The sequence below is a fragment of the Octopus bimaculoides genome, chromosome 1 (genome assembly GCF_046866305.1).
Source record: "Octopus bimaculoides isolate indiv1 chromosome 1, ASM4686630v1, whole genome shotgun sequence".
Classification (NCBI taxonomy): domain Eukaryota; kingdom Metazoa; phylum Mollusca; class Cephalopoda; order Octopoda; family Octopodidae; genus Octopus; species Octopus bimaculoides.
The window spans coordinates 184,094,339-184,120,056 of NC_142928.1; the positions used below are offsets into that span (position 1 = coordinate 184,094,339).

At 37.6% G+C, this 25,718-nt stretch overlaps 2 protein-coding genes and 1 long non-coding RNA gene across 7 annotated transcripts in view; 2 read left to right on the forward strand and 1 right to left on the reverse strand.

Moving 5' to 3' along the window:
• Positions 1-14,902, forward strand: part of LOC106872710 (uncharacterized) — a 33,402-nt gene extending 18,500 nt beyond the window's left edge. For both annotated transcript variants that reach the window (XM_089363612.1, XM_089363619.1), the window contains exons 5-12: positions 18-183; positions 2,464-2,572; positions 4,014-4,172; positions 6,311-6,411; positions 9,037-9,161; positions 11,971-12,041; positions 13,575-13,646; positions 14,556-14,902. In XM_089363612.1, coding sequence (XP_089219738.1) covers positions 18-183; positions 2,464-2,572; positions 4,014-4,172; positions 6,311-6,411; positions 9,037-9,161; positions 11,971-12,041; positions 13,575-13,646; positions 14,556-14,723 — 971 coding nt within the window. In that variant the 3' untranslated portion in view covers positions 14,724-14,902. The remainder of the gene's footprint in view (positions 1-17; positions 184-2,463; positions 2,573-4,013; positions 4,173-6,310; positions 6,412-9,036; positions 9,162-11,970; positions 12,042-13,574; positions 13,647-14,555) is intronic.
• LOC106872718 (uncharacterized) lies at positions 14,878-20,389 on the reverse strand. 2 transcript variants are annotated; one of them, XM_089363682.1, is made up of 2 exons: positions 20,264-20,389; positions 14,878-16,663 (listed from the first exon to the last, which is right to left on the reverse strand). In XM_089363682.1, exon 2 carries the CDS (start codon positions 16,588-16,590, stop codon positions 16,051-16,053), a length of 540 nt encoding a protein of 179 aa, XP_089219808.1. In that variant the 5' UTR covers positions 16,591-16,663; positions 20,264-20,389; the 3' UTR covers positions 14,878-16,050. The 2 variants fall into 2 exon arrangements, with proteins under 2 accessions (XP_089219808.1, XP_089219809.1); XM_089363683.1 differs by lacking the exon at positions 20,264-20,389 and adding an exon at positions 19,799-19,925.
• Positions 20,347-25,718, forward strand: part of LOC149137872 (uncharacterized) — a 34,000-nt gene continuing 28,628 nt past the window's right edge. The window contains exons 1-2 of one of the 3 annotated variants that reach the window (XR_016244454.1): positions 20,347-20,467; positions 22,661-23,401. This is a non-coding gene — a long non-coding RNA (uncharacterized LOC149137872). Of the gene's footprint in view, positions 20,468-22,660; positions 23,402-25,718 lie in introns of those variants that run through there. The other 2 variants (XR_016244453.1, XR_016244452.1) reach the window with 2 other exon arrangements.

The following is a 25,718-nucleotide window of genomic DNA, read 5'->3' on the forward strand; positions in this document are numbered from 1 at the left end:
TAAACTTCAACTTTTAGAACCCGTGCGACCAGAAATTGATAATTGGGCACCAAGACACTACTGTGAGGAAAGCAGGAAGCTTATTGATAACACAGTTCAAGAGAGTGTCTCTCAAGAAGAAGCAAGAGACATGGAAGCAGCTGCAGTGAAAGAAGAAGCAGCTAATCAGCATGAAGTGCCTGGGTAGTTGTTGTTGTCGTTTTTGTCTTTTTTTTTTCTGTTGCTTTCGTTTTCATTGATTAGTCTCAAGCAATGCTTGTCAAACAAACCTAAAATATCTTCTCTTCTGCTCTGATCAAAAGTATTCCAGCTGTCTTTGTTTCTTAAATAAATCTAAAGAAAACAATAATGTGATTGTTTTTTGTTTAGTTCTATCTATTTGTATACACTTCTTATGATCTCACTAATATTGTCCTTTGCAGTTGTTATTTGATAGTAGAAGAGGAACTCATCGTCATAATCGTTTAACGCCCGCTTTCCATGCTGGCATGGGTTGGACGATTTGACTGAGGACTGGCGAACCAGATGGCTGCACCAGGCTCTAATCTGATCTGGCAATGTTTCTACAGCTGGATGCTCTTCCTAATGCTAACCACTTTGAGAGTGTAGTGGGTGCTTTTTATGTGCCACCAGCACAAGAGCCAGCCAGGCGGGCCTGACATTGATCACGTTCGGACAGTGCTTTTTACGTGCCACTGGCACAGGGGCCAGTCAGGGAGTACTGTCATTGGCCATGTTTGGATTACATGCCACTAGCAGGGGCCAGTCAGTGGGTACAGGCATTGGTCACGTTCGGATGGTGCCTTTTATGAGCCACTGACCTGGGAGCCAGTCAGTGGGTACTTGCATCGGCCACGTTCGGATGGTGCTTTTACATGTCTATACGATGGGCTTCTTTCAGTTTCCATCTACCAAATCCACTCACAAGGCTTTGGTTGGCCTGAGGCTATAGTAGAAGACACTTGCCCAAGGAGTCACACAGTGGGACTGAACCTGAAACCATGTGGCTGAGAAGCAAGCTTCTTACCACACAATTATATTTATGTCTATGCACACAGCTACTCCTGTGCCTATAAAAGTAATATCCTTAGGCCAGTCAGGTGGTACTGGCAATGGCCACACCCAAAATGGTGTTTTTTACGTGCCGTCTGCACAGGGGCCAGTCCAGCGGCACTGGCAATGACCTCACTCGAATGTTTTTCACGTGCCACCGGCACAAGTGCCAGTAAGACAACGCTGGTAATGATCATGCTCCAGCATTCTAATATATATTTTGGATCAATGATTTAATAATGATTTCAAATTTTGGTACAAGGCCAGCAATTTTGGTAAGTGAGTCAGTCGCTTATATTGACCCCATTCTTCAACTGGTACTTATTTTATTGACCCTGAAAGGATGAAATTCCACCTCAGTGGAATTTGAACTCAGAATGTAAAGACAGGCAAAATGTTACTGAGCTTTTGACTCAGTGTGCTAATTATTCTGCCAGCTCACTGCCTTTCATTGATTTAATAATGAGTTTATTGTATACAATGCTCTGGTGCCAAACAACTGGCCAGAAAAGGGTAAAACAGGGGACAGAAAGCAGCAATAAGTTTAGGGTGGTGAGCTGGCAGAATCGTGAGCATGCTGGGCGAAATGCTTAGTGATATTTTGTCTGCTGTTATGTTCTGAGTTCAAATTCCGCTGAGGTTGACTTTGCCCTTCATCCTTTTGGTGGTCGATGAAATAAGTACCGGTTATGCACTGGGGTTGATGTAATCGACTTAATCCCTTTGTCTGTCCTTGTTTGTCCCCTCTATGTTTAGCCTCCTGTGGGCAATAAAGAAATAAATAAGTCAAGTAGGAAAGACAACAATGATAGCCATAAATGTATGTATAGTACACAGAATGAGACACAAAATGATGGAAAAGTCAGCAGTAAAAGAGCCACAAAGAGGAAAGGGTGCACAGGAATGTCAGGAATAGTCTTGACAAATTTCATTAAGCATGGAATTTTGAAGGAAGCGGTATCCTGACAGCTAGTAACCAATATGGTATTTTCCATTATTTGACAATTCTGAGCATGTATATATGTTTCTGAACATCATGGATGCTGATGTGTTTGTGTTTTGTGTTTTTCTTTCTTTCATTTTATAAGCTGTCTTTCAAAAAGATGGTGACATTGTTGGAAATATGGTGAATAGTCTTGTGAGCTTCTGTCAACTAAACTCCTAGACAAGACTGCCTTTACTTTGTTTAACAATGTTACTTGTTGATTTTTTTAGCTGCTAATATCCATGAGACATTAAAAATGTTATTTAGTCATATTAACATATCTTTTATAAATAAATCTTATGCAGGAAATTAACAATTTTACTTTGTACAGTAATTTAAAATTAAATCAAAATACATTGATTGACAAATTTATTGAACACATTTTTAACTTTAATCTGTATGAAAAATAATTTTTATATTCTTAGAACAGAAAATGAACATCAGAGTCCAAAACGTAGGAAAATGAAACCTCCTAAATTTACAGGTGTTAAAGATATCAAAATGCCCTTAAAATTTAGCAACACTTCATTAAAGGTAAGATTTCTACTTCACATATAATGCACTGTTCATGATGACAGCGATTGTGATGATGATGATATATAATTGTTACTTGTGGTACAACTGTTACTTATAATAGTATGGCACCACATTAAAAGCACTTAGCACACACCATGAAGTGGTTGGCGTTTGGAAGGGCATCCAGTCATAGAAGCTAAGCCAAATCAGACTGGAACCTGGTGCAGCTCTCCAGCTTGCAGACTTCAGACAAATCATCCAACCCATGCCAGCATAGAAAACGGACGTTAAAGGATGATGATGATGATGGCTTGAAATATACAATTACTAATATTGGTTTAAAATTTTGGCACAAGGCTAGCAATTTTGTGGGGAGGATGTAAGCTGATTACATCAAACCCAGTGCTCAGCTGGTACATATTTCATCGACTGCGAAAGGATAAAAGCCAAGGTGAATGGGCAGATTGCTTAGCAGCATTTCATCCATTTATACGTTCTGAGTTCAAATTCCACTAAGGTTAACTTTGCCTTCCGTCCTTTGAAGGTTGATAAAATAAGTACCCAGCACAGGAGCCAGTGAGGTGAGCCTGGCATCAATCACATTTGGATGGGCTTTTTACATGCCACCAGCACAAGAGCCAGTCAGGAGGTACTGGCATTGGCCATGATCGGTTGGTGCTTTTTATGTGCCACCGGCACGGGAGCCAGTCAGGGGGACCTGGCATCAACTACATTCAGATGGTGCTTTTTATGTGTCACTGGCATGGGAGCCAGTCAGGGAGCACTGACCACAGCTATGATATTGGTTTTACTTGACTCAACAGGTCTTCTCAAGCATATCGTATCACCCGACGTATCAAGGGCACCCTTAACTGGGCTGGACATATGTGACTGCGATCTCACTTTAGTTGTTGGATCTTCTCAATCATAGCATATTTCCAAAGGTCCCGGTCTCCTGTCATCGCCTCTGTGAAGCCCAATGTTTGAAGGTCATGCTTTACAACTTCATCCCATGTCTTCTTGGGTCTACCTCTTCCATTTAAATATGTAACGATGCTTCATCAGATAGACATATCTGCTTAGATATTTGACGAAAAATATCAATTGAAAATATTTATAATTGTTAAGGCTTTATGAAAATACTTTATAAGAGCAAGCTTAATTATAAGTAATTAGATAATCTGAAATTACATAAATTCATAAATTTAAATCTATGTATGCATTAAAAAAAAAGATATATATATATGTATATGTATATATATATGTATGTGTATATATATATATATATATATATATATATATATATATATGTGTGTGTGTGTGTGTGTGTGTGTGTGTGTGTGTGTATATATATATATGTACACACACACACACACATATATATATATATATATATAATATACATTATATATACATAACGTATGTGTGTGTATTGTTTTTTGTGCTTTTTTTCTGTCAGCAAGCATCCGATATTGGAAGTAAGTCAACAAAGCCAGAAAAATACATGAAGACAATGAATAAAGTTTCACATCAAAATAGCTTTGGAAGCCCAACAGAGAGGGAAGAGGTACAGGAGAAAACATCACAAGATTTTTCAATAACAAAAAAGCAACTCAAGGTATGATTAAATGTGTTACAGTTGTACAACATGGTGATTTATATTATTAAATTGTATTTGCTCTGAGAAACAAAATAAGTATTCAGTAACATGAGTTAGTTTCATTTTTTAAATTTATTTTAGATAACATCAAACCTTTAAAATTTCTATTGAGCAACTTCTTTTTCTCATTATAAGCTATGATAGTTACTTTATTAATTTAGTTCTGCTGGACTGGCTCCTGCGCAGGTGGCACGTAAAATACACCATTTCGAGCATGGCCGTTGCCAGTACCGCCTGACTGGCACTTGTGTCGGTGGCACGTAAAAGCACCCACTACACTCTCGGAGTGGTTGGCGTTAGGAAGGGCATCCAGCTGTAGAAACTCTGCCAAATCAGATTGGAGCCTGGTGTAACCACCTGGTCCACCAGTTCTCAGTCAAATCGTCCAACCCATGCTAGCTTGGAAAGCGGACGTTAAACGATGAGGATGATGATGATGATGATGGTATGTTATGGTATTAACCAGTGCATATTGTTCAATCGTCCCCAGCATGTCATGAGTTACTATGCTGAATTAAGAGAATAACAGCTTGCTGACTTGATAGGGAATCAGTCTACAAGCCAAATGTTTTCATAATTCATATTATGTTGTCAGTGCTATGCTATTTCCATATCCAAGACAACTCATTCTTGCTGATCCATCCTTCCCTGTAGTAAATAACTTACCATATTTTCCAGCACACAAGTTGATGTAGCATACGAGGGGCTGCTGAAAAGTTCCTGGTATTGGGTAAAAGAAAATACAGGAGGTTCAGTTAACTATGATTTTATTCAACATATTCTCCTCTCACATTCACACACTTATTGCAGTGCCCTTCAGTTTCTTCTAAACCCTGCAAAAAATTTGGATGGTTGGCCTTCATAATACCCTTAAAACCAGGAACTTTTCAGTAGCCCCTTGTATAGTGTAAACATGTAAAGTAAATGTTTGAACATCATCATTATCTTTCCAAACCCTGCAGCATCTCACATGAAATTTTTAATTCTTCAAAGTTATCTTGTTGAATAAATTGACCTATTTTTTTATTGTTTTTTTTTTTTACTGTAAACATTGGTCTGAAAAATCTGACTTGTATATCAGAAAATCAGTTTTATTTGTCAATAGATACAGGTTAAACCTCACTAATCCACGATTAGTCTGGCAGATGGTGATCTGAATCTCATAGCCATTAGTTTGCCAAATGGTTACATAGCCACTTGTGATGCACCTTGTAGTTTATATCTGCTATAGCTAATATACAGTGGTTGATCTTGCTATAGAGCTACAAATATAACTTATTTTTACTTCTTAAGGGGTACAAACATTACCTAATATTATTTATTTTACCCTTAAATATGCCTCTAAAGCAACCAGCTGGTAGCGAAAGTAATCTTAACACAGCAAAACATAAATATATGACATGAACTCTGTTAAAAAAGGTGCCAGTACAGAAAAAAAAAAAAAAAAATAGTGAGTCATGCATAGTCTAGAGTCTTGTGCATATAATATAGTTTAAGTTCATCAACAGTGTATGACATTAAGCCTTTAGCATTTAAACTGACCATATCTGACTATTGAAAAAGTTGCAAGACGCAACGAAAAAATTTTAGGAAAATAAAAATAAGGAATAAGTGGAAATTTTACTGGTGAGTGTGTTAAATTATAAGGCACAAAAAGAAAATGACTCTCACCAGACACAACAGAATATGTTTCAACACAAACTCACATAAAGAATCTTGCAAACCAAATCCCAAAACGAAATATATATATATATATATATATATATATATATATAAAATACAAAAATACAAAATACAAAATACAAAATGGCTGATAGTTAGCAAGGTGAGACACACATAGGAAAGAAGGAAACAAAGGACCACTGATGAGGTCACAGAAGTGTGATGAAAGAACTCTGGCCGAAATAAGATTAAGATTAATGTAATATAAAGCTGAAGCAAATTAACACCAAATATACAGTGCGTGTGTTTTTATTGGCTAAACTGGCAATATGACCATCCCCAAGTACAACAACAATATATATATATATATATATATATATATATATATACATATAATCCACTTAAGTTTGGGCTTCTTCTTTAATAATTTCTAGGATGCACAAAAATCAGTTGACTGCAAAGATGTAATTCTTGACAGTGAAGGAAACATAATAGGGATGAGCAGATTAGATCCAGATCAACTGCCATCCAATCGGTAAGTATCTTCTCTTTTATCTTTTAACAGTTTCAGTCATTAGAGCATGGCCATGCCGGGGCACCACCTTGAAGAAGTTTTAGTCAAATGTATCAAACCCTGTACTTTTTTTTATAAGCCTGGTACTTATTCTACCAGTGTCGTTTGCCAAACCACCAAGTTATGGTGACATAAGCACACCAGCAGCAGTTGTCAAGTTGTGGTGGGCAGACAAACACAAACACTAAAACACACACACACACATGATTGGTTTCTTTCAGTTTCCATCTACCAAATCCACTCACAAGGCTTTGGTCGGCTTGAGGCTATAGTAGAAGATACTTGCCCAAGGTACCATGCAGCAGGACTGAACCCTGAACCATGTAGTTGGGAAATAAGCTTCTTACCACACAACCACATCTGTGCCTATGTGCAAAAAAAAAAAAAGAAATGAAGTATTTTAAGAACTGAAAAGAGGATGTAAAGCATCTCCCTTTTTAAAATATTGCTGAACACTAATCTTTAATTAGAGTTACTTAAAAACTGATTGCTTGTGCAAGTGTTTTCAATTGAAAGGATCGTCAGGAGAGAATGCATACTATTTTAGAGCCTCCCTTCTGGTGGCTTTACAGTGCACTGTTTCAGGGCCCCTCTCTTGATGGTTACAGTGCATTTCTTCCTCCTCCTCTACTTCAATGATGTGAGGCCCCCACTTACTAGATTGACTGACTTGTTTGATTTAAAACCTATTTTGAGATCACCAGGACCATTTAATACAGGGAGGCAAACAAATACCTGCCTCATGTCCATTCATCACATCTCCAGCCAGGTTTCATCAATCCTTTCCTGCTGTATCCAAAGGCTGGCTCTCTCAACTGAATTTATAATTATGGTAACCAGAGCTGGATAATGACAGAAACCAATTAAACTATAACTTAGAGTCTCAGAATTCTTTTATATCCATTATAGTTTTAGTATAGTTTAACCCTTTAGCATTCAGATTATTGTCAAATGTAATGCTTATTTATTCACATTATTTTGACTTTATAATAGATTATCTTGTAGCTCTGAGATTTCAGTGATGTGATTGTTTATTTTTAGAAAGACATTGTTAGGTAGGTTTGAAGGCCTGATCTGGCCAGTTTGAACATAAAACTGGCAGAATATTTGGGCCTGACATGGCCAGTTTGGATACTTAAAGAAGTGTAGCGTACACTTGAATGAAATTTCTCTCCCCTTTATTATATATACATATATTTGAACATAGCCGATAACAGCTAACCTTTGGCTGCTATTTGGACCCCTTTGTGTCCACTACTCTGGTTGGTATTGGTGCAATTTGTCTCTTAATCTGTCACACCAATATGCAGCGTATAACCAATCGGAGCCCCTAAATAAGATCATGTGAGACAGCCTTTTCTCAACCCTGTCAAGCCTACTGTTATATATAAAAACTCACCTTCACCTCATCTCGAGGTCTTTGGTTCCAGACCTTTTAAGGTCTGGCCATTGACTACACAAGACACAGCCAGTTCCAGTGACAATGCCAGAGGACAACACCTGTCAAACAACAACATGCCCAGGTTTCAACACAGCACTATTCGTGAATTACTTAACCATGGTTAACATCGAATATACAACCTGTGAGAACTCCTGTACAAGTAACCCAGGCAGCAGCATTACAGCTACAACGTCATACGATACATACTGCAACCAGCTCTGCATCATCACCACAACTTCTTGATACAGTATTTCAATCACCATGTGCAATTGACTACAAACTGGTATTTCTCATTCTTGTATCTATGAACATTCGTCTAACTTCTCATTATAGACTTTTTTTACTTTCTCCTTCAATGTTATTCTTATATGTAGCACATGCATACATCCATGTCTATACACACATACAATTTGTTCTCATGACGGCCTGTCTATTATTCTGTATACATAATGCACACACAGACACAACATGTTATGGTATCAATAAAACCTTTCTCTTTTCCAACTGGCACATTTTCAAAGATGCAATCCTTGTCACACATTGTGTCATGCTGACACTGCCTAAAAATTACGTTACGGGCACACATGTTTATGGAATACTCAACCACTTGTACACTCATTCAATGACCAGATAGTTCAGTTGATTTGAATTATCTGAATGTTCATCTTCAAAACTAACTGCAAACCATCCAACCAGTTAGCAAGTCATTCAACTATATCTTCTATCCTCTATCTTTTACTTGTTTCAATCATTGAAGTGCAGCCATGCTGGAGCACTGCCCTGAAGTGTGCAATAATCAAATTAATAGCCCCTGCCCAGTACTTATTTGCTAAGTCTGGTACTTGTTCTATCAGTCTCTTTTGCTGAACTCCTAATTTATGGGAATGTAAACAAACCAACACTGGTTGTCAAGCATGGGGTCACACACACATCCATACACACATGATGGGCTTCCACACAGTTTCTGTCTACCAAATTCATTCACAAGGCATTGGTCAGCCTGAGGCTATAGTAGAAGACATTTGCCCAAAGTGCTTTACTGTGGCACTGAACCCAAAATCACATGGTTACAAGGTAAGTTTCAGAACCACACAGACAAGCCTGTGCCTATACAACAGTAATATTTTCAAATTCATGTTTTGCAGGGTCAGAGTGAAGTACCACATTCAAGAATGTTCAACACCTAAAAAAGCTATAAAACCCACAAAATCATTTAAATATCCAGAAAATAAAATGTTTAGCAAATATATATTTCGAAGACCTCAACAAGGTAAGTAAACAACAAAAATACATGTAGCCTCGTTTATCACTGATTGATACATCATTCATCCTAGATAACATGGTATGCTCAGTCTTGAGCCATATTATGCATATCACAAATTGATCTGGGATAACAAGGGTCAGTGATCAGTCAAAGATTCTGCAAAAATGTACCCCAATGACTACCCACAATACTCAGCCACTCGAAATGCATTGACTATCACTTGTGTTTATATGACTGCTGCAAAGCTGTATATTTTTCACATGCAGGGGCAGACTGAGCCGTTGGTAAATTGGGCACTGCCCGAGGGCCTGGGTCACACTCTACCTGTTATCAATGCTAAAGGGCTTGGTAAACAGTTATGCCTGAGGGCCTTTAATACTTTCAGTCTGCCCCGTTCACGTGGATTCATACTTGCATGCATCAACATAAGACCAGTGAATAGGAAAAATACAAAGGCCCCTGATCTTAGAAAGCAATATTGATGAATGTATTCTCTGCAGGAAAGGGTAGAGATGACTGAGGAAATATGTGACAGTGGAATTTTTGCTGCTGAGGGCCACAAAATTGGTGTTGATGAATCTAACATCCGTTCCATTTACAAAGTGCACAGTGATGATTCATTTATCACTGTGGGTTTGAGAACCAAACCCTTGTGATAAATGAGGATAGATGTACTACCTTCTTACCTTTCCTTTTTTAACATTTAACCTTTATTTTGCATAAGACAAAGACAATGAAAGAATAAACGGGTTCTAGTTTCACAGCAGTTTTTGTAATTATGGAGTGGGAGCACAAAGCAGTGAAGTGTATAAATGCAATGTTATTACCAGTTCAAATATGCATGTGGCATATTTGAACTTGTAAAAAAAACTGTGTTTAGTCATGGAGAAAATTTCTTGCTGTAGACAAATGGTGTAAATACATCTAAATCAGTTTGCTGCATCACCTATCTGGATAGTGAGATGCAAGCATTTCAGAATGGTTATCTCCAGTCACAGACACTAGGCCAGTGATTCCCAAATTTTTTCTGGCTGCCTTGACACCCAGGCTACATTCCTAGCTTTCCCACCCCAACTAACCATCACAAATATAGACCTCTTTCTGAAGCAAATTCAAAGCAACTATATTTCACAAATAAAACTTAACCTAGGTGCAGAAGTGGCTGTGTGGTAAGTAGCTTGCTTCCCAACCACATGGTTCTGGGTTCAGTCTCACTGCGTGACACCTTGAGCAAATGTCTTCTACTATGGCCTTGGGCCAACCAAAGCCTTGTGAGTGGATTTAGTAGACGGAAACTAAAAGAAGCCCGTCGTATATATGTATATATATGTGTGTGTGTGTGTGTGCTTGTGTGTCTGTGTTTGTCCCCCCAACATCGCTTGACGACCGATGCTGGTGTGTTTACGTCCCCGTAACTTAGCGGTTTGGCAAAAGAGTCCAATGGAATAAGTCCTAGGCTTACAAAGAATAAGTCCTGGGGTCGATTTGCTTGACTAAAGGCGGTGCTCCAGCATGGCCGCAGTCAAAAAATGACTGCAACAAGTAAGAGTAATAAACCCATTATTTTGTTGTTTTTACGTGAATCGCCACCTCATTATTGCCCCACTTTTTACATAAATTGCTACCCCATTATCGCCCTACTTTTCTTCAACACCCCCTTGGAACCTTCCACTGCCCCCCGGGGGGGGGGGGGCAATACTGTACACTTTGGGAACCACTGCACAAGGTGGTGAGCCTATAGTGCTATCAGTCACCATATAGTGACTGAAATAACATAAGAGAAACAATCTCTTTTATCAGTTCACAGTGTCCCCTGCCTAGCGTCTGTGACTGAAGAGGAGATAACCACTTGAAAATGTTTGCGTCTCACAGTCTAGATAGGTGGTGCTGAAAACTCATTTAGATGTATTTACACCATTTGTCTACAGCAAAAAAAATTTCTCTATGACAAAGCACAGCGAATGGCCTGTTTACAAGTTCAAATGTGCCACAAGCATATTTGAACAGATTTGTAATGTTTTTGTAATGTTAATGCTGCTGCTGTGTTGTTGTTTTTTTATTGTTGCTGTTGTTGTTGTCTCTGTTTTATCATCAAATATTTGACAGCTGTGTATTTAAAAGGATCACTTTGTGACCATGTGGTTTTGGGTTTGGGCCTACTGCACAGCACCTTTGCCAAGTCAACTGTCTTCTACCACAATCCTGGGCAGACCAAAGCCTTGTAAGTGAATTTGTAAGATGGAAACTGAAAAGGAACCTTTGTATGTGTGTGTGTGTCTTTGCTAATTGTACCCCATCATACATTTGTTTGCAATCTTCCATGAAAACATGTCCGAACTAACAGAAAATATTTCCGTTGCTTGGAAACAAATGAGGGTTGGCAACAGAAAGAGCCTCCAGTTGTAGAAAGTTCAGCCTCAACAAATTACATCTGACTTATGCAGGCATCGAAAAGAAAATTTTAAAACAATGATGATAATGGTGGTGGTGTAGACTGAACCTGAAACCATGTGATTGTTAAGCAAGCTTCTTATCCACACAGCCACAATTATTTTTTTTAGATTATTATTATATGAGTCTAAAGAAAAAACAATTAGCAATATTTTGGCAGAATTGCTACTACACTGGGCTAAATGCTAAGCGACATTTTGTCCATCTTTACGTTCTGAGGTCAACTTTACCTTACATTCTTTGGGGGTCAACAAAATAAGTACCAATCAAGCACTGAGGGTCAATGCAATTAACTTACTGCCTCCCCTGAAATTACTGATCCTGTGCCAAAATCTGAAATTAATATTTATTATTTCCTTTACAGGCAAGTCGCCAAAGAAAAATAGTCATTTTGGCACATCAGAATATGTATTATCATCAAACTTTTTATCACTGGTAAGAATATTATTATCATTTTTTGATCAGCAAAGGTGTATGTGCACGAGTGGCTGGGCACTACAATGTAACAATGCATTAGTGTAACCCCTAAAAGAAAAGTCTACAATATTTGTTTTCAACATCAAGGGTGTCATCTATACTTGTGTGTGTGTGCAGTATGTCTTCCCGTAGAGAAGAGACAGTTCTTATAGGATTTGTTGTCACAGTACTTTGTTTTTCATCCTTTAAGTACCGGTCAAACACTGGGGGTCATTATAATCAACTTACTTACTTCCTCTAAACTTGCTGGCCTTATGCTAAAAATTTGAGACAATTATTATTAGTCAACTAGTTAATTAATTAGTCAATCAACTAACTCATTGCTTGATTAATTCTTTGCTCAATCAATCAGCTGGTTTATCAGAGTCCTTCCATTGTCATTTACAACCTCATCATGGATGTGCTTGCATTGATCCGAGTCTGTTTCAATGAGAACTAACCTGATATTATTTTTTTTCCCAATTAAGCAGAGCAGAGATATGTAAGACGCATTGCAAAAAAAAAAAACAACAAAAAAAATCAGCAGATCTATAGCCAAAATCTATTTATAGATTGAATTCAGAAATAAACACTTGCGTCTAAAGCTTCCACTGTTGACCACATCAAAAGTATAGAAGTAAAATAAATAACCAAGATGATAAGATTACTGGGAATTTCATGATGTATCTGGACAGTATACTGAATTCTGCAGGCCTCAGTCTATGTGACTGCCTGAAATAGTTACTAAATCATTAGTGAATGTTATGTGATACATTGGCAGCCAATCCAGAATGGTTGATTTAAGCTTGGAAAAAAGCATTAACATTTCACTGAAGGGAAACAAGTAGACTCTGGTCATTCATCCATCTTCTTCACTCCCTATTCCTGTGAGGTTTGTTGGAGTAGAGTCCTCAGGCACCTCCTTCTTAGGGTCCTGTCAGAAGCAACTGATTGGATTCCCAAGCCTGACCAACAAAGACTATGAATAATATTACCGACCATCTTGTTTTTGGTCTTCCCCTGTGTTCCCTGCTGGTTAGCTTAGCTTGAAGAACCTGTCTTGTGAATCTTCCCTGCAACTTTTCTAATCACATGTCTGTAGTACCAGAGCTGTGACCTTTCAATGCAGAGAATTAGTGGTTCAACCTGGTGAGACTCCTTGATCTCTGAGCTATGCACCCTTTTGGATAATATTACTTGACAGATCCTTCAGAGGGACACCGTTTTGGCCACTAGCATTCACAATTGTACCCTTTCGGTCATTACTTAACATTCATGTCCATAGATAAGGATAGGCACGAAAACCAAATGAAGATGGCAAGCTTGACTTTTTTGCCTCTTCTTATGAGGATCAAATGTTGGAGCTGCCGCATTACTGTGCCAGCATCTGCATTTCTAGCTTCCAGTTCAGTCTTTTGTTTTCCATCACCCATAAATATGACCGAGATATCTAAACTTCTTCATTTGCAGACTCAGATTATTCTTTTTTTTTTTTCTTCTCTGTTTAAACAGATGGAGTCAATAGAACTAGTCCCTGGAGTCAAGATCAAAGATGATAAAACAACAAAATCTGGCCCCAAAATCGTGAGTATTATATCATGCATAAATAAGAGTAGTTAAGAAGTTCACCTCACAACCTCATGGTTCTAGTTTCAATCCCACTGCACTGCACTACACCATGGACATGTGGTTTCCATCTTAAACAAGGGTCAACCAATACTTTGCAAGTGCGACTTGGTAGATGTAAGTTGTGCAATGCATAAAATATATATTTTATTCTTTTACTTACTTCAGTCATTTGATTGCGGCCATGCTGGAGCACTGCCTTAAAGGGTTTTTAGTCAAAACAATCGACCCCAGGACTTATTCTTTGTAAGCCTAGTACTTATTCAATCAGCCTCTTTTGCCAAATTGCTAAGTTACAGGGACAAACACACCAGCATCGGTTGTCAAATGATGGAAGGGGGACGAACACAGACACACACACATAAATACACACATACATACATATATATATATATATATATATATATATATATATATTCGCCATGATAGATCGCTGAGCACTACACACATTTTTTTTCTCTTCTTGTTTCTCTCCTTGTTTCTTTCTGTGTTCCTTTCTGTGGAAGAGCATAGGCTTGAAAAGTTTAAGACTTTTTCAATTCCCGAGCGTTTGTTTTCTACACCACCTGTCTTCGTCTGTTGTTTTTTTGTGAATTCTCCCTATATATATATATATATATATATATATATATATATATATATATATATATATATATATATATATATATATACAATGGGTTTCTTTCAATTTCTGTCTACCAAATCCACTCACATGGCTTGCTTTGATTAGTCCGAAGCTATATGAGAAAACATATATATTTTTAAAAAATAATTACTTCAGTATTTTCATCATTCCTCACTCATTATTTGGTTCTTTTTATCCTTTCACAATTAACAGTATTGTTTCTTTTTACCTTCTTTTGCAAGCGTGAACCTTCAGAACATGCGTATAACTCAGATGATTTGAACAGAATGGAAAATGACACGCCTCAAACTGAGAATAATTCACATTCATTAGACAGAAAGACAGCTTTACCAGAAAATTTTTGTTTACCTCCAATCACTTCACACGTTTCATTTCAAAAGTCACTGTAATTTGGTTAGGTATAGAAACCTGTTAATGTTCTAAACATATCTGAGAGATAGGAAAGCCCTAATTTTTTTGTCTGTTTCTCATTTATTGTTTACATAATGTTAACTAAAATTCACCCTAATCTTAAACTAAATGAGAAATAATATTTTTAAGAAATTCAGAAATAAAAAATAATGCTTTATTGTTTTGTTAAAAATATATTTTCTCAATTTTGTTTTTTCTTTTTGAGTAACACCAGTCTGATTTGTCCAAAATACAGGTATCATCATCATCATAATGATTATATGATTATCATTTAACATATGCTTTCCATGTTGGACAGTGTGACAGGATCCAGTGAGCCTCAGGGCATCATGTCAAGCCCCAACGTCAGCTTTGGCATGGTTTCTATGGCTAAATTCCTTTCCTTTACAGAGTGTACTGGGTGCTTTTTTTCATGCCATTGGTACTAGTGAGGTCAGCAAGTAACTTTGCAAGACAAGAACAGGAAAAAGGTAAAAGCCCCTTGACCAAGGGTGGGTGGTATTTAAGGCAGGGGCAGTGGTTTTATGCCAGGTGTAGAGATGCTAAAGTATGATAGAGGGACAAACTCAGGTAACATAAGAAACAGATCTAAATGAGACCTGTACATTTGAAAATAGCATTCTTCAAACTGGTTTTGGAGCATACCTCATGTTAAGATGTCAAGACAAAGAAACACACACAAATATATTATATTTACATATATACGATGGGCTTCCATCTACTAAATCCACTCACAAGGCTTATGCTGGCCCAGGGCTATAATAGAAGACACTTGCTCAAGGTGCCCCGCAGTGGGATTGAAACTCCAAATCATGTGATGGGGAGAGAAACTTCTTAAGACACAGCCATGCCTGCACTTAAGTTCCATATCATTTATCTTTCATAAACTGAAAACAAAATAAATACACTCATTTGTCAATCATCCATTTAAATTCAAAGTATAAAGTTATAATAAATAAGAAACTGAAATAATTACACCATAAATAAAATAAACTATACAATCGTTCAGTGTTTCAATGTGTTGAGTTACCATATTTTCCAGTTTACAAGTCGGATTTTTTAGACCAAATTTCACAGCCAAAAAAAAAAGGTAGATTAACTTATTCACCAAAACAACTTCAGAGGACCAAAAATTCCATGTGAAATGCAACAGGATTTTGAAAGCTAGTGAAGATATTTAAATATTTACACTACATGTTTCCAATATATAATACACTGACATGTATATCAGAAAATACAGTAAATTTTGAGATACAACAGAATATTATTTTTGACAAAGTTGTGAAATATCAAATGCCACAGGGGTCATTGTTTTTTCAAGAAACTCAGTTCAACTTTTAGAAAGGCTTTCAAACTGACATCCTCAATTGCTTCAATATCTTTCAAGGCTTTCTCTATACCATCTGCACTATAAAATTCCTTCATTTCTTCAGCATATGTAATCCAAACACAATTCGCACAGCCACTCATACAACAGTCTGTTGGCGGATCGGGTGGAGTTTTTGTTACTTTACAAACAGGATTTTCTTTTGTTACTAAATCTTCATTTAATTTTTTTCCTTCATAAAATTCCTGGATAAAATCCGAATGAGTTTTATCTGTGGAACTCTCGTTTTGAGAAACAGACCTAATAATGTGAGTTCTTTTATCTTTTTCTGAGTTGCTAAGATGGTCTGACTCAGTGGTAATTTCTTGAGATGTTTGACTGACACCCGATGCATTAGAATGGTCCTTTACTAAACACCGATGACATGTATGTTGAATATAATTAACATCCTTTGAGATATTGAAGACAGGAGTTCTGATGAACCTGATACCAGGTGTTAATACTCTGTGCACAGGCATTGCTTGAAATAAAACTTTTGCAGATGTACAACATTACCATAAGAGATCCATCTTCTTTGTCACATGGAACAACCTACACAATGAAATAAAGATTACTAACATTACAATATTTAAATACTGTTTAAGAATAGACACACACACATATCTATGTATACAGATAGAGAGAGAGAAAGAGAGAGTAAGTTCCCCAATGAGTTTTTATAAGTCCAGGAAAAGCCAAGCACTTGTATATTAGATGATAGAATGGGTATGTTCTCGTAACAGCCAATTCATGTTACTGGATGATTTCATGGTAAAGAACCTTCTGAGTGTAGAAAGGTAAACTAACAATATTCAAACATGGCTGAATAGAAGAGTGTAGGTTAGGTTCTTTACTACTGGAGTCCTAAATAAGTGTTAGACTTTAAAAAAAATACTGGGGTCGATTTGTCTAAAACCCTTCAAAGAGGTATCCAAGCATGGCCGCAGTCCAACAACTGAACTAAATGATAAAAAAACATTCTAATTTCATACATATATCTATTCAGAGTTACCCAGGTGATTATTGCTAAGATAAACTAGGATAAATCCATCAGGAGTCTCGCCTATACCTTCTAAACTTTCCCAATCAGAACACACAGTTAGTCAGTCATTTATATTAGTGTTTCTTAGAGGAAGAATGAAATGTAAAGAATGAAAAGTGGACTAAGTGCCATGCTTATTAAGGTTAAAAATGATTTAAAGCTTTTAAAACTGAATAACACCATGAGGAAGAAAGAAAAATTATATAATGTAAATTCTATTTCATTTTAAAACTAAATAAAGGGGTGGGGAACTCAATAATATTTTAAAGTTTGTTTGATATTGGTTAGTTCGAAAACCACTCTTTTGTAAGCATACCAACCATGTTTTCTATAATAAATTTGTTTTTTTTGTATGAGATATCATCATCATCGTTTAACGTCTGCCCTCCATGCTAGCATGGGTTGGACAATTTGACTGAGGACTGGTGGACCAGGTGGCTACACCAGGCTCCAATCTGATTTGGCAGAGTTTCTACAGCTGGATGCCCTTCCTAATGCCAACCACTCCGAGAGTGTAGTGGGTGCTTTTACGTGCCACCGGCATGAAGGCCAGTCAGGCGGTACTAGCAATGGCCATGCTCGAAATGGTGTATTTTACGTGCCGCCTGCACAGGAGCCAGTCCAGCGGTACTGGCAACGATCTCGCTCGAATGTCTTTTCACGTGACAGGAAGGCGACGTTGGTAACGATCACGCTCAATTGGTGCTATTTACGTGCCACCGGCACGGAAGCCAGACAGCCGGTGCTCTGGCAACGATCATGCTCGGACGGTGCTCTTAGTGCTCAACTGGTACAGGTGCCATCGACACCCTTCTTTTTTTTTTCCAAGGGTTTGTCTTGACCTATCATAACTCCACTACTACAGACATGTAATTAGAATGTTGCAGGAAAGGGTTGCAAGAAAGATTCTTCAAGCCGAGTCAACTGGTAGAAGACCAAGGATAGTCCAAGAGTGAGATGCTTGGATAATATTCATAGTCTCAGTTATTGAGGCTGGGGAATTCAACCAGAAAGTCCAATAGCAGATGCTTCCGATAGGACTATATGGAAGAAGTGACCAAGGACTCTACTCCATGAGCCTCCCAGAAACAAAGGACAGAGAAAATGAACGAAAGGTTTGACTTAGGTCAACGTTTAAGTTAAGTTATCCTCGAAGAACGTTTGGGTAACGGTTGGCATAGCTAAAGATGTGTACCCCACCGACTTTGTTGCCTCATAACATCCAGAAAAATAGAGTCTTTTAATGAGTATCTTTTAGTGAAAGTTTATAGAAATACCTTTCAAACGGCATAAATTACAATAATTAAGAAATTTGTGGGGAAATTTTTTTCCGAAGGGATGGGGAGAGGAGTTTCAGAAAACGGAGTTTCAGATCAGAAGACCACACAAATTCATTTTTTACTCCCTCTCCCCACCACCGATCCCACTCCAGACCGATTTTGGCCAATTTTTTTTTTGCTCTAAAAAACCATGGGAGGAGCCTTTTCGGTAAAAAAAAAAGCAAAAAACAAAAAAAATTGTAAATATTTTCAGAGGAAAAAGTGTGATTTAAGGAAAATTTGGCTGTTGTTTCTAGCACATCCCAAGACAACCCTCCTCGTTTCAATCGAGCTTGTATTGATGCTTTTCAATATTTTTCTCCCGTTAAAAAGTATCCGTTTTTCTGGAAATTATGAGGCAACAAAATCGGTGGGGTACACAACTGTAGTTATGCCCTCATGACAACATCTAAGGCATTGAAAAAACAGTTGGATTATATTGTTTGATGGTGACGGTGTACTTAGTCTGGTTGGAATATTGATTCGACAGACTGCAGATGGAGTAGGAGGATATATTGAGTAACCCTTTAAGGCTCGTAAAGAGGTCATTAACCCCATGAAACAAGGGAGGTCAATAACCCCATGAAACTAACGTAATAGAAAAAACAGGGAGTAGGCTAAGTTCTCAAGAAGAATGTTAACTATCCATCGTAATTAAAAAATACACTCAGTTTCAAATTAAGAAGTCTGTTTTGTTTAATACTGAATAAAGAATTAGTATTGCATCATACTTCGTCTTTTGTAAAAGCTTTATAAATGCTTTAATAGTGCAGTGTTATATAATCGTTTTGTAAAAATAATTGACGAAAGTATGGGAACTGAACAGTTTATTATATTAATTCATATAGTTTTCCAGTCAGAGTTATTTCAGTTCACTTAAATCGCAAATGATTTCAAGAGAGGGTATTTTGCTGTCGTTAAATCGAAATACTCCACTCTTCCTGAAAAAACATAAACAAATTATATAATCGCTCTTAGAACTTCAATTCCGTTTTGTACCATCAGACAAAAATATTTCATTTCGTCTCGTTAAGTTGAAACATGATGTTTGTTTACCCCCAAAACAGCTAATTACAATTAATATGATTAGATGCTGTGTAAGATAACTTTTCTCTTTATTTGTGTTGCAATATTCTTTATTTTTGTCGTTTAAGGAAATCATTTTGCAAGTTTAACGACTTTATAAACTCTCGTTCACATACATTAGTTTGCACAAAATTGTTGAAGCAATACCCGTCTCGGTTGTTAACAATCAGGACATTGCGTCAATCAGAAATTCCATGCTTTCCGAAATTCACAAATACTATTCGTAACATTCTTGTGTACCTTTTCCTCTTAATAACTCTTTCGCAAATCACTCTTTCGTGTTCTTGTATTATTCAGCGTACTACACATGTAATTCTGACCATTCACAAGACTTAATGTTGCGTTCTGTTTCTTGTTATCATTTTCCCATGTATTGTAGCGCACCTGACACTGTGTACAATAAAATTATTATTATTGTTATTATTATTATTATTATTATTATTATTATTATTATTATCTTTTTTTTATGTAGAGTGGCAGAGAAGCATGTCTGAAATAACACGGTTCGAATAAGATTACACTCGCCCGATAATTTTTCATTGAATTAATAATAAAGAACTGCCCAATGACGTTGAATAATTCTAAATAACAGACGTTAATATAAGCAGTGGAAAATAATGAAGCCTTGAGAAAAATATGAAGACATTATATAAATTAAGGAGTGGTTGTTAGTCAAGAACAAAAGGTGTTCGAAAGGAGAGATACCTGTTGTTGACCCTCACAACGGCTGACATCGGAGTTATCTCCCTTCAGTAGGAATTCTTAATTTACTGATTCGTTGAGTTAGACTTTAATGCTACACTAAAGCTGAACATGTTTCCTGCATCCAACAATAGGCAACCGGTTGGAGAAAGATGGATTCTGTCAAGCTTATGTTTTTGGCATACAACTCGAAGAGAAATCCTTCAGGTACCGATCCAGGAAAAATTATGGAATGTTTTTATTTCAGGGGTATAAATGGTCAAGTCTTGTGTTTCTCGTTGTGGTTTGATATGTGGGGGACGAAATTGCCATGCTTAATAGAAAGAGCCTATTTTAGTTTTCAACTCCATAATGAAGACTGAAGAATTATAAGGATACACACTCTATTTTATTTTATAATTAATAAAGAGGTAGAAAAGGTGAACGTGGGTGGGGAAGCAACCCCCCCCCAAAAAAAAAACTATAGGATGAAAGGAAGAAATGCACTCATGTTTCTGCTAAGGAGACCTGATTTTGTCCCTTTGAGAATCCCTGAATGAGTGAATAGGCAGCAGGAAAGTGTCTAGGTTATGGGCTATGAGCTATAATCAAAGTATAGGCAATAATTTCTGAAAAAATGGTCCCATCCATATGATTGCAATTAGATTCTGCAGAGTCAGCATTAACCAGTAGCAGCAGCCTAATAAAATGGATGAGTGTCTCATTAGCTTACAGATTATATTTCAAATGAAGAACAACGTTTCCTTAAACTGTCTTCAGTAGTGGTTCTACAAAATAAGAGTTATAGAATTTTCAACTCTAAAATGTGTGTGTGTGTGTGTAAGATTTATATTAGCATGGATCATCTAAATGCAAACTCTATAAAAAGGTTTAATTTTTACTACATCTAGATGAAACTAATCATCATGGGAGGTATAGTTCACCAGAAGAGTAAGAGAACTGTATAATTGTGTTGATAAGGGGACACCAGGCACATGCATCACAACCATATGTGCGCAACATGGTGATCTCATATCAAGATAAACAGCGCATGACCTCACAGGTGGGGCAAGGTTAGAATTTTCTTCATGTTGAGTAGCCTATCCCACTCAAAAGGTCCCTGAATAAGGTTTGTTTAAGGATGTTGAGCAAAACACCCATGTTTCTAAAGGTGAATTATTTAAACCCCAAAGAATTCCTCTCAATGTATGGCTATGATGCTCTCCCACTACTTCTGCTCGTAATTAGAGATATACATATCGTCAGCCATCAAGGGACATGCTCAACTGGTTAAGGTCAAACAACTGACAAGCAAATCTGTGGTATTAAGCAGAATATTTGCTGTAGCCCAAGACAAAACAATGTACATGATAACACTTCCAATCAATTAAGATTAGAAGCCATGAGAACCACTGCCTGGTACTGCATTATTATTATTATTATTATTATTATTATCTGTTTGACTAGAACCATGAAAGATGGTACCCCAGCATAACTGCAGTTCAATGGTAGAAACAAATAAAAAAAGATATCCCTTCCACCTGGCCCAGCCACAATCTCTGTTCTCTCTTTTTGTTAGTGTTACCCTGTCCCACTCCTAGGGCTTGCACTCACTGCTTCACTAAACTTTCTTGCAAGCTATCAGTTCTCTCTGGATTTTCCTTCCACCCAGACATCAGCTTACACTCGTTCAAGCAGAACATGAACCATATCAATTTCACCAACATCAGATACCCCGAGGTCAAATCACTGCTCCACCCCCAACTAAGCCATGCAGAAACCAATGCACTCTAGTGAGCTCTGTTGAAATATATGCAAAGAGGGGGGCAATAGTAGCAACAGTGATAATAGATATTATTACAGTTATTTAACTACAGTTCAGTTCTAGTCAAATGAACCTATAATCAAAGGTCTCCCAACTGTGACCTTCCCATCTATTTTTTTTTTTTAGTTTTTTTTTGCAGGAATGATATCTCAAGGACCACATTATCCAATTTTACTTTTTTTTCAAAGACAGTAATATGTACTTTGAAGTAGATATAGCTGCTGTTTCTAGCAGGTTGAGTGAGTGAGAAAGACGTTCCTTCATTAATTTAATAGCAGCACATAATAATGAGAGAAACAGAAATACTAAACCATAGCATTATGTAGAAACAATATTATAGCTCAATTTTAATTAAAGAAATTTAATTAAAGTAATTGATAAGCAAGCTGCAATAGATTAACACCAGTTTAGTAAGTAACTTTTCGGTGTGGGAACAATAAGTTGTAATCTGATTATTGTTATAGCTTTATTTCATGGGTGAATTCAGTACTTTCTTGAATATTCCCACATGTTAAACATCCGTGTGATCTTATGTCTGTTCTTTTTGTGCTTTCTTTCTTTACTTTTTTACACTTTTACTCTTTTATTTGTTTCAGTCATTTGTCTGCGGCCATGCTGGAGCACCGCCTTTAGTCGAAACAAATTGACTCTGGTACTCATTCTTTGTAAGCCTAGTACTTATTCTATCGGTCTCTTTTGCCGAACTGGTAAGTTACTGCGATGTAAACACACCAGCATCAGTTGTCGAGCAATGGTTGGGGGACACACACAGACACACAGACACACGCACACACATACACACACAAACACACACACACACACACACACATAACAGGCTTCTTTCAGTTTCTGTCTACCAAATCCACTCACAAGTCTCTGGTCGACCCAAGGCTATAGTAGAAGACACCTGCCCAAGGTGCCACTCAGTGGGACTGAACCTGGAACCATATGGTTGGTAAGCAAGCTGCTTACCACACCACCTCTCCTGCACCTGTATATTGTTTACAAATAAGCTTCATTCTAATCCTCAAAAATGTGTGGTGTTATGCCTGCAAATATTAAAAATTATTGTAAGGTGATGAAGTGGCAGGATCATTTCCTCACTGGACAAAATGCCTGACAGCATTTCTTCTGACTTTATGTTCTGAGTTCAAATACTGCCAGGGTTGACTTTGGGATTAATAAGATAAAGTACCAGCTGAGCACTGGGGCTGATGTAATCGATTTAGCCCTTCCCTGAAATTGCTGGCCTTGTGTCAAAATTTGCAATCAGTATTGGAAATTACTGTTATTATTAAGGAGAATAAAGCAATGAGCTGGCAGAATCATTAGCACGCCGGGCAAAATGTTTCGCAGCATTTCAGCTGTTCTTACATTCTGAGTTCAAATTCCATCAAGGTTGACTTTGCTTTTTATCCTTTCAGAGTTGATAAATTAAGTATCAGTGGAACACTGGGGGTCGATGTAATTGACTAGTCCCCCCAACCAAAATTTTAAGTCTTGTGTCTATAGTAGAAAAGGTTGTAAGGACGACCGTGCGAACTCAAAAAGGAGAAATGGTGACGAATGGAAAAACAGAGGACTCCTTTTATTTAAACGCGTCACACGGTCGAACACACAATAATATATCGAAGATGATATACATGATATGTTATGCGACGATAACATAGATGACCAGTAATGAAAGACCACAACCGTATTAGATGAATAACAGAGATATTTATTGTAGCGTTAAAGATGTATGTCTATGATTTATTATGGCGTTAAAGATGTATGTCTGTGTGAGAGTGTGAATGCGACATATAAGAACATAATCAAAGACAGGCCGTCATACAAAGAAAAGTGTGTATGTGAGTGATACATGTATGTGTATGTGAGTTATTACAGCAGAGAAAGAGAGTCAATAACACGTGAGCAATTATACCAGTTCTTTAGTACACTTTAGGAAAAGTTCTGTATGTGAAAGTGAGTTGGCTGAGTGTGGCAGAGCTGATCACTAGTTGTGATGTCGTGGCATCGATGCCGGGCCGTGATTCTTGTTATACAGATGTTCGTCGCTGGCTGAGAATTTCTTGTCTGTTTAAGAACTCTTGTCTGTTTAAGAACTCTTGTCTGTTTAAGAACTCTTGTCTGTTTATTTATCGTGGTGAAGCTGAGTCACCTAACAGAATCATAGAGAGAGATGTGCCGCGGAGGTTTGGTTTGGTGTACATAGTAAGTCGTGTTGACGCTGGTGGTGTAGAGGCTGTTTGGTAGTAATCGTGTTGGTCATGACGATGATGCTGGATAGTAGTCGTAGACTCTTGTTGCTGATGTGGCAACGGCGGAGGTCATCGTGGCTGGACGAAGCTGCTGAAGTGGTCGCTGGCTGCTGCTGCTGTCGTGTGGTACACGGAACAGTTCTCAAAGAGAAACTGGACCGAGACAAATTTGTGGGGTATGAGTTGATCTATATATAGCGTTAAGAGGGCTCCAAATGCCTTCAGAATTTTACTCTATCACGTGACCTTATTAGGGGCTGTGATTGGTCAGTTTGCGTTCTGGCAGGAAAGGTTCGAAGAAGTTGCCGATTCGAATAATAATCAGTCACGTGATGACAAGGAATGGGTTCTCTACTATGCTCGCATTTATTTATATTTAAATGAGAAGATTGTATGTAATGGCGATAGTAGTTTGTATCTAATGGCGGGAGGTAGTTTCACTACAGGGTTATTAAGGAGAGTAAATGTGGTTCAGTGAGAGAATTGGTAACACACTGCATGCTTAGCAGCATCTCATCCATCTTGTTCTGAGTTCAGTTTTCATTGAGGTTCACTTTGTCTTTCATACTTTTGGGGTCATCATCATCATCATCATCATCATCATCATCATCATCATCGTTTAACGTCCGCTTTCCATGCTGGCATGGGTTGGACGATTTGACTGAGGACTGGTGAAACCAGATGGCTGCACCAAGCTCCAATCTGATTTGGCAGAGTTTCTACAGCTGGATGCCCTTCCTAATGCCAACCACTCCAAGAGTGTAGTGGGTGCTTTTATGTGCCACCTGCACGAGGGCCAGTCTGGCAGTAAAATCCAAGAGTAAATAAAATCATCATCATCATCATCATCATCATCATCATCATCATCATCACAATGATCATCATTTAATGTCCATGTTCCATACTGGTATGCGCTGGAAATATGTGGGTGGAGAAATCACTGTGCATAACATTTCAAGAACTGAGTTTGGTTGGGATGAACAGGTATTCTCAAGAACCTCTTGTCACCAGGCATACTGGTCCTTTGTCATCCCTTTCATGAGGCTCAGCATTTTGAGATCAGCTCTTACCACCACTTCACCTCCCATCTTCCTGGGCCACTGTCTTCCACAAGTTCCCTTCACTTTGAGTGATGAACACTTTTTCATACAGCTGTTCTCATCCATATGCATCACATGACCAAACCAAGCCAATAAGATCTAATATTATTTTGGGAATCAATTTAAGGATTCTCACTCAAAATTTATACATATATATATACGACAGGCTTCTTTCAGTTTCCGTCTATCAAATCTGCTCACAAGATTTTGGTTTGCCCGAGGTTATGGTAGAAGACACTTGCCCAAGGTGCCATGCAGTGTGACTGAACCTGGAACCATGTGGTTGGTAAGCA